This window comes from Molothrus aeneus, chromosome 18 (genome assembly GCF_037042795.1).
Source record: "Molothrus aeneus isolate 106 chromosome 18, BPBGC_Maene_1.0, whole genome shotgun sequence".
Lineage (NCBI taxonomy): Eukaryota > Metazoa > Chordata > Aves > Passeriformes > Icteridae > Molothrus > Molothrus aeneus.
In genome coordinates this window covers 11,922,422-11,931,920 of record NC_089663.1, presented here as the reverse complement: position 1 = coordinate 11,931,920, position 9,499 = coordinate 11,922,422, and the positions used below count along the sequence as shown (strand labels likewise).

Sequence of the window (9,499 nt, the reverse complement as noted above, 5' to 3'; positions counted from 1 at the left end):
CACTACTCAATAAATAATTTAGAAAAACTCCTTTGTGTTAATTTGTACTTCCTTAAGGTATTAAAAAAAAACAAACCACAAAGCTGCTTTTTATTTTTTTAAAGAATTTGTTTATTTATCGAACCTGGGTCATATTTAGATTCACGAGCAATTTTTAAATGTACATCTTAGAATTCAATTTTCAGTGTTTTACACAAAAATATTGGCACACAACAGTTGCAATAAGGTGTAACAGCCACCTCTCTGAAGAACTGCTGCAAGTGTTTGCCCGAGGTTGAAAAAACTTTACCTGGAACATGAAAACCTGTAACAAATTTTAAATTAATTGTACAAAACTGTTGTGTGTTACTTGTAGAGGATCCCCCCTGGAAAAGACCCCACCCCACCCCCAAAAATGATTACAACTAATATACATCAGTCACAACATAATCCTGGCTCAGCACCCACATCAGACGCTTCTTAAATTTTTAAACCAATCATCAGAGAACCGAGGAAAGGAACTTTATACAAAAACAAATCTACATGTGCCTGAAAAAAGAAAACACACCAGTATTTAGCATTATGCTAATTCTGATCAGATCATGGCAGAGTTTGCCACTGCACTTAAATACAAGGGCTGCATAGCGTGGACTGAACCCCCAGGATCCAGAACCCTCTGGCCTCAGGAACCCAGATTTCCTGAACATTCTGCCCTGGGCACTGGGCAAACAGTCTGAGCTTTGGACCTGCAAAAGCCAAAGGGTTCACCAGTGTTTGCCAAGACACTGCACACAATTGGCTTCCAAATAAAACCTCTGAGAGACTAAAAACCGTGTAAGGAACATTTGGTGATGAGCAGAGAACAAAAAAAAAAAGCATTTTTGTATCAACTATTTAATTAAAAAAGAACTTTGGGAAGAAGTTGGTATCATTAAGACAGTTGCTGATGACTGTCTTTTAAATAGCAACTAGGTATGAATTTTAAGCTTTTCCTTGGCAGTTTCTGTGAGTGGAGAAGGGATTATTTCAGTTTGGTATTACCTACTGCAGGGCTAAGGGTGTAAGGATGCAAACAGTCACCTTAGGGCCTTGTACCGTTTCCCTGGACAGAAGTGCAAGTGCTTCTGCAAACAGGGAAAAAAGTTAGAAAAGACAGAACAGCTTGTTACTAGAGTGAGTTACAGAGTTTGCAGCTTGCCTGGACCTTGCTTAGCACACAGACTGGGCAGATCTCAGTGGAACAAAATGATGCCAATAAAGTGACAAGATTTCAGCACAGCTTTTGCTACAGAAGATATATAAAAACAATTCCTTTTTTTTTTCTTAACTAGGAAGAAAACATAAGCAAATAAGTTTTACAGTTCAGTAAAGAGGGTTCAGAAACTAAATGACTTTTTTTTTTTTTTTTTTTTGTTTGTGACCAGGATGTTTGGTAGAGAGTGAGCTGAAATCTGAGACCACAGAAGGATCTTACACCACCCTTCGGACTTCAAAAAACCTCTTCAGGTAGTAGATTTGTCCCAGTGTCATGGCAACTAGTACAAGGGCTTCAAAGAATGACCAAAGAACCACTCTGCTGTTTGTGTTGTCATTAACTGTTGGGGGAAAAAAAAAAGAAAAAAAAGTAGTAAGTAACAAAGCATCTAAAGTGAAAACATTCTGCAGTGAATCTGAGCGTTGCACGGGAAGCACTGGGTTTGTGTCAGGTCATCACAGGTGTCCCAGAAGGGCCCTGCAGGCTCAGAGATGAGATCTGAGGGGGATTTTTCTGAACAGTTTGTTTTTAAACCCACTTTGGACATACACTGCAGCATCTGTCTCTATTCTGCCCACCCTTCTGGCCTCTGAGCTGCCAAACAAAGCCTCCTGCTTTTCCAGAGTCAAGCAGGGAACTGCTGATCTCTGAAGGGTCACCATCTTTGGTTCTAAACATTCCGATTTTTCTTAAATCAGACCATTAGTAACAAATGGCACAAAACTGGAGATATTCATAGCTTCAAATAATTGAGGAGACAGTGCTTTTATACAACGTTGTGTTTTCACATGAAAAATACTTGCCCTTGATTCTCACCCATGAAAGGAGCAGTAGTTCTGCTCTATTTCGACAAAACATTTTAAAAAGAGACTTTGGCTCAATTACTAAACCACAGCCACTTCAAGGGTGAAGCAACAGTTCAACCAAAGTTTGGGAACCAAATCATGGAATGGTTTGGGTTGGAAGGGACCTTCAAACCCATCCAATCTCACCCCCACCATGGGCAGGGACCCTTCCCTGGGCACCCCCAGGGATGGGGCAGCCACAGCTCCTCTGGGCACGCTGTGCCAGGGCTGTACCACAATCCCAGGGAGGAATTTTTCCCCAGTATCTGATCTGAACCTCCTCCCTTTCAATTTAAAACCATCCCATGGTTTACCTGTCCTTGTACATGGGTTAAATAACACCATCACTGGTACCTGCATGAATACATCACTCAAACAACTGCAGAATTTACATCACTTAAGCAAATGTTATTTTGTATAACAACGAGGGGAAGCCAATTTAAAGATGACTGCAAGCAACACCTCCATTCTTTACTCCATGGGCAGGCCCTGCAGGATTTAAATTATTGTTTTTGAAGTCGGTAGGAACAGTTTTCATGGAGTGGTGTTTAAATGGCCATTTACAAGGTCAGAGGGGAGAGGCAGTGGCTGGGGCTGGCACCTACTTGCTCGATGTATTCTCTCCCGGACCTCCATGTACTCCTGCTCGTGCTTCACCGCTGTCATGGCCACTGCTAACTCGTTAATCATCTCTTCTAGCTTGTTCTGATGAGCTGCAGAGTAATTTCAGAAGCATCAGAAAGTCTGTTAATGACTGGAGAAACTGATTTCAATGAATTGATGAGCAGTTAAAAGTAATTTCCTGCTGCAGAAGGTCTGGCAGTACAGCTGAACACTTCCTACCCTTAGAGCCAAGCTCAGTTTCTGAAGCCCTTTCCCTGACGTGCCTTTGTGGTGTTTAACAAAGTGGGAGAACATTTCTCCACATCCAAACAGGAGGAGACACAATTCAGACTCAGCACAGAGCCCACATTTCCAGTGTGCACATACTTTTCCAGGAGAACAGAATGGAAGAATGCATGAGATCAATACCACACACTAATATCTATTTTGCCAATATCATCCAATATATTCCAAGCAAATTATCTTAACATGACAGCTTTTCCTAGTTGTTAAGCTTGCAAAAATAGAATGACTGAGAATTTAGCTCAAGATCATGATGCTGGCAAATCATGAGATCACTTTCTGAAGCAAAAAATCACATCCTGTGATCTTCAAGCTCAGCTGAAACCCAGCATTGAGGGGGCACAATGCCCAGGGAGGCTGGCACAGCCCTCACTTGTGGTGTTGTGAAAGCAGGAGAGGAGCTAAATACCAAACCAATGGCACAAAACCAGCTTGAGACAGTTCAGCAAATGGAAGGCTCAAAGAGCTCAGATTTACTCAGGTTTGACTGTCAATCACAGGATCTTTTTATTACATCCACGCTCAAAGATCTGTCCATCACAAATTTATAAATTAGGCAAGTCATTTGCAGAGTTTTCTAGCATCAGGCTGAGGTATCATTCCACAGACACGCCCTGGGCAATCAGCTCTCTTTAAAAGTCACAAAACCCAACATATTTTCCTTTCAAGGGACACAGTTGACTTGGAAGCTCCCTTACTACAGGTTTATTTGCAAATTAAGTGTTTCAGATCACAGTCTGAAAACAGAGCTATTCAAAGCACACACCTTGTGGGGAACAGTCAAAAGAGAGCACCAGAGAATAACACTCATACAAGTCAGAATTAAAATCTCAATAGTTGTGCAAACACTCACTTTCCCTATACCTCAAATCCTTTATTTTCATGGCCAACTGGTCACTGCAGTAAGTGCAGTTTATTGGTAAGAGAAGAAACTATAGTTGCAGGGACAGTCTAAAAACACTCAAAAAAATCAATTCAGAAAATTGTCTTATTGCACTAATATTCTTTAAAACAGACATATAAAACAGACTCAATAAAAGATTTGAGTCTTTAAAAAAATCCAAAGTTAGGAATGCGCTATTTTTAAGTGACATCAAGCACTCAATGCCCAAGTTATTTACTTGCCAAAACAGAAAACAAGAATTGGTTGCCCTTTCTAGCTACAGTCATTGATTTATAAATAAACTTTATAACTTGCTATGCATACATTTATTTTTTTACAGCAAATGACAAGTTTGAGTTTTTCCCCTGACACATCAGTAATAATTCATAACCTAGGAGCAGCTTATTGCCTCCTAAAGCTTTTGATTACTCAACATCCCCTTTAGCAATAGAAGGCAAACACTGCCAAAACCATCCAGCATTCTTGGATGTTCAATGTTTTAGCTCAATTTCACCTAAACTGATTAAATCCTCTGTCAGGCATGAAAAACCACCTGAAGGCAAACTGCCATCAGTGCAAGGAGCTGATCCCAAGAGCTGCTCAGGGTATAAACCTGCCACTGGGAGCCTGCAGGTGCTCAGCATTGCTCAGAATCAGACCTTTTGGGTAGTTTATTAAATAAAGACATTCTCATGCTCCAAACCAATGTTACAGAGAAAAAGCCAAGTTAGCTGTTAGTGAATGAACATGTGCCAGAGACAAGATGCTAAGGAGCTTTCAAAAAGCAGTCCACATACCATCCCAGGTATCTCCACCACCTAGAGGAAAGTGTGAGAGATGAACACAGGTACAGGACAAAAGGCTGCAGATAAAACAGTCATTTACACAGCTATGGGAGAAGTTTCCTATTAGCACATTTATCAACTAAGGTTCCACACTGCTGAGCCTGCTAAGAATCAGAGGATGGCACTGATGAAGGGCTAAAGGATGGAAGCATTAGTGTCTGCAGATGGGACTCTCTGGTGATTTTGCCTCAAATTGTGTAACCGGGTCTAAAAACACCCACTTTAGCTGTGCAAGAGAACAGCTAATTCCACCTGGAGGAACCTCTCTGGGAATCCTGAGAGCCCTACTCAAGTTCCCAAGTCATGCAGGCAAGGAAAGGCTCCCGAGCTGGAGCTGAGTTCCTTCCAGGACTCTTCCTCACCTTCTGTCTCCATGTCTTGCCCCTTGGGAGCTTCCCCGATATCGATAGTGAACATCACTATCTTGGGAGTCATGGTGGACATCCTGTTGCTAAAGCAAAACTTGTAAGTTCCATCCATGTGGGCAGCAAAGGTGTATTTTCCACTGGACTCTCGGTCGCCTTTATAAATCCCTTTATTATCAGGGCCTGTGATCTGCGTGGGGAAAACAGAGGGTCACAGGTTTTAATTCCAAACACAGAGCTCTCAAATGCACCATCACAGGCACCAGCACCATCTGCAATCTGGCTGCTTTGGCACACTTCAATCTTTCCCTCCCACAACTCATTGGTGCAGCTCCCCACACAGAAATCTCTTCTAAAAAACCCCACAAACTTCTTGGTAAAGAAAGTCATGCAAAAGCCTCCCTCCCTGGCCTCCTGTGGTCGAGATAAGCAGTCAAGAACAAGCAAATCACAAACCCTGGCTCTTTGGCAAATTAACAACTGCAGGGGAAACCTTATCTCTGATGTCTGAAGGAAAACAAAAAGGAAAAAAAGCCATTCTCCAATCGACTTTAGACACACAGTCGGGCATTGTTGCAGTTACTATTTCAAAAGGACTGAACACCTGAGTTCTGAGCTCTCAGAGTCACTGTGATCCTGAATTCCCATCCCACCAGGCCACACTGCTGCTGAGCTTCCACAAGGGAAGGGGATCTCAGAGCTGCCAGCCCTGTCCTGTGGCACAGCCTTGTGTCATTTCCAACTGCTACAGGACTCCCAGCAACAACTCCCACCTCTGTGACATCCCAAACAAAACCCTCTCTGCTCTCTAACACGATGAAATCAATTCGAACTCAGCATCTCCTGATTCGATTCCTCTCTGAAGATCAGTATTTGCTCAAAACTTCCCCGATGCCAACCACCCGGATTAGAGACACCACCTTCGGTCCACGGGGAAGCACGCTGCTCCTCGAGGGGCAGCACCCGATTCCAGAGAGCAACCGCGGGCGCTCCTCCCGCCACACAATTCCCGGTGCCGAGGCTGCACCGAGCGCGGTGGGGGCGGAAACCCCACGGGAAGGGGGGAACAGCCCGAGCCTCGTGCGGCGGAGCCGAGGGTGGCACCGCACGGGCACCGGGGCCCGCCCGAGCCGCCCACGCTGAGCCCTGAGCGCTGCCGCCACACGGAGCCCCCGCGGCGCAGCGAGGCCGCCCCGAGCCCGGCGGGCGGCTCCGGCCCCGCTCGGACCATCCCGAGCCCGGCGGCGGCTCCGGCCCCGCTCGGACCATCCCGAGCCCCGCGGGCGGCTCCGGCCCCGCTCCCCGCTCCCGCCGGTGCCGCCGCTCGTTCCCGAGGGGCCCCGCACACAGCGGGGCCGCAGCGCGCGGGCCCGGCTCCGAGACGGCCCCGCTCCCCAAGGTCGGCCCTCGCCGCCGCCGCCGCACCTCCACGTCGATGTCCAGGAAGCCGCCCTCGGCCACCTCGAAGATGAGCCCCATCTTGGTGCCGGACGGCACGCGCTCCAGGAAGCACTCCTCGGCGTGCGCGTCGATGCTGACGAAGTAGGCGGCGGCCGGGGCCGCCAGCGCGGCCACCAGCGCCAGCACCGCCCGCACCGGCGACATGGCGGAGCGACCGGCGGCGGCACCGAGCGGCGCTTCCGGCCCGCGCCGCGCCCCTTCCGGCGCACGGGGCCGCCGTTCATTGGCCGCCGCCGCCCCGCTGCCACGTACGGGCTGCGCTACGGCGGCCGCCGGGAGACAATGGGCAGCAGGACCGCCAAGGCGCTGAGGCAGCGCCCGCGCGGCGCGGGAGGCGGGACCCACGAGCGAGAGCAGCCAATGAGCGGGGAGAAGAGGCGAGGCGGTGGCGGAGAGAGCCAATCAGAACGAGGAGCGGGAATGCCCGGCAACGGGACAGGGTGGGGCGAGCGCGGGAGGCGGGAAACAGCGGCTGAGGGGATGGGGGGGTGCGGCTCCTGAGGGATCCCCGCGGCTCCTGAGGGGTTTCGGCGGCTCCAGGGGCAATGAGGGCAGGCGGGAGGGAGGCATGGCGGCTGTCACCGCGGCTGTCACCGCTGCCGAGGCTGCTGCTAAAATTGGGAAATCAGAAGTTGCTTTAGTGAGGCAGATGTTTGGGGAGCAGCCAACGTTTAAGATGTTAATAGCGAAGCCCAGCTTGTGGGCTATTCACGCTTAAGGAAACACAGTCATGGCACGTCCAGTTTCTGCTTCACCCCAGAGTAACTGTTTAAAAACCCCTTCCTTGCATGGCCATGCTTAAGCACTAATTTCCAATTAAAACTCGCAAACAGAAATACCGAAATTCATGCTTGAGCTCAAGGCAGCCTGTTTCGTGACTAGCTGTTTTAATGGTGTGGGGAACAGTTATAGACTAACACACAATCTGGCTTTCCAGTGAAGTATTTATGCGTCGCTTTTGCCAATAAGCGCCGGTTGTTGTAGCCCTGGTGACACTCAGACACGTTTATGTGCACAAATGCCAGATTTACATCAGCACATTCTGCTCCAGGTGTGGGCCAGCAGAGCTGTGTCAGGGCAGGCACAGGGTGTGGACAAGTGTGGACGAAATTCTGCAAGACAGGCTGAGCCTGAGGAGCTGCAGGTCACACACGTGGCTGGATAAGAGACTTTTCCTGCCAAGTCGTTTTCCATGAGTTTGGATCAGGCCAACATCGAACCTGCTGCTTCCCATACACAAACTGTGCTGGTTTTTCCCCTCTCTCAGCTGTAGTTTTAGTCTTTCCACACGTGTTCCCTACATTGTTGCATTTTCCCTCTACCCACACTTGAACAGAACAACAGGAATTCGCGCTGTACCAAATTCTTGTGGCAAAAACTCTTTTCCTTATCTCTAACTTGGGCAAAACGATGATTTCACAGCATAGCTGCTCCCCTGAGGTACTGCAGAGCGTTCTCCAAGCATTCTGCTCAGGCTGCTCCTCCTCCTTGTGTAAGCACCTTTGCCAGGAAAGGATGACTACACCATTATTCATCCCCCTGCTCTCCTGGAACTTTGTGCAATATCCTGTGGTGTCCAACTTTGGGAATAAGTTTCATGAACAATATATAGATATATTTTCACTGAGTTATTGCTCTAACTTAGGCAATTGATCACCAGACTCAGTTATTTGGGGATTGATTGTTCTCCTCCTGGCTCCCCGGGTTCCTACTGAAAGGGCATTAAAAGATCAATATCTTGTACCTCGTGGCAGAACCAGGTTGTGACAGAGTTGCATTAAAAAGCTGGTCTGGTGTCACAGTGTTGCATTTCTGAGTGTTAAAGTGTTACATTTCTCACCGTTCATCCCTCCCATTCACCTACACTCACGTTTTACATCTGCCAAAAGTAGATAATTAACGCTGTATTCACAACATGCAGCACGTGTTAAGTCGTTCCAGGCTTGGCTTTTGCAGCCCCACTGCTATTTCTCCTGACTAGTTCCAGTGTTTGGTATTACTCATTATATCTTGTCCAAAATAAAATGCATTCTTCCTACTCTGCATACAGCAAATGGCAGAACTGGGACATAAAATTATTTCCAAGCATATTTAAGTTATCTGTAGAGACTCATCTGAAGCATCTCTTCCTAAACCCTATGGAAATAAGAACATCCAAACATTCACAGTCACACCTGAAAGCAAAAAATATTGAAAAACCTGACGAGAAAAATGCATTTCAGTTTCCTTTAAATTCCCCTGTAAGTGGATCCATGCCAGCAAGCTGCTTGTACGTATAAAATCGCCACCGATCCTCTGAACACGTGCTCAGTAAAGACTCTGCGCTCTTGTAGAGAAGAGCCTAAAACCCCTAAATGATGTGTGAGAGTCCCTTGCTGTGCTGCAGAGCGGCTCGTTCAGCCCTTCCATGTGCCTGCGGACATCCCTCGTCCTCCGTCCGTTCGGGAGCGGGGGAACATCGCCCCCGTCCATCCTGGTCCGGACACGAGCGGGGGAACATCACCCCCGTCCATCCTGGTGCGGACACGAGCGGGGGAACATCACCCCCGTCCATCCTGGTCCGGACACGAGCGGGGGAACATCGCCCCCGTCCATCCTGGTGCGGACACGAGCAGGGGAACATCGCCCCCCGTCCATCCTGGTCCGGACACGAGCGGGGGAACATCGCCCCCGTCCATCCTGGTCCGGACACGAGCGGGGGAACATCACCCCCGTCCATCCTGGTGCGGACACGAGCGGGGGAACATCACCCCCGTCCATCCTGGTGCGGACACGAGCGGGGGAACATCGCCCCCCGTCCATCCTGGTGCGGACACGAGCGGGGGAACATCACCCCCGTCCATCCTGGTGCGGACACGAGCAGGGGAACATCGCCCCCGTCCATCCTGGTGCGGACACGAGCGGGGGAACATCACCCCCGTCCATCCTGGTGCGGACACGAGAGGGGGAACATCATCCCC

At 48.5% G+C, this 9,499-nt stretch overlaps 1 protein-coding gene across 1 annotated transcript; it reads right to left on the bottom strand.

Moving 5' to 3' along the window:
• Positions 1-87: 87 nt before the first annotated feature.
• On the bottom strand, positions 88-6,714 carry TMED2 (transmembrane p24 trafficking protein 2). Its single transcript, XM_066562399.1, has 4 exons — positions 6,504-6,714; positions 5,076-5,268; positions 2,685-2,792; positions 88-1,574 (listed from the first exon to the last, which is right to left on the bottom strand). The coding sequence occupies exons 1-4, from the start codon at positions 6,681-6,683 to the stop codon at positions 1,450-1,452; spliced, it is 606 nt and encodes a 201-aa protein (XP_066418496.1). The 5' UTR covers positions 6,684-6,714; the 3' UTR covers positions 88-1,449.
• Between the last annotated feature and the right edge of the window lie 2,785 nt (positions 6,715-9,499).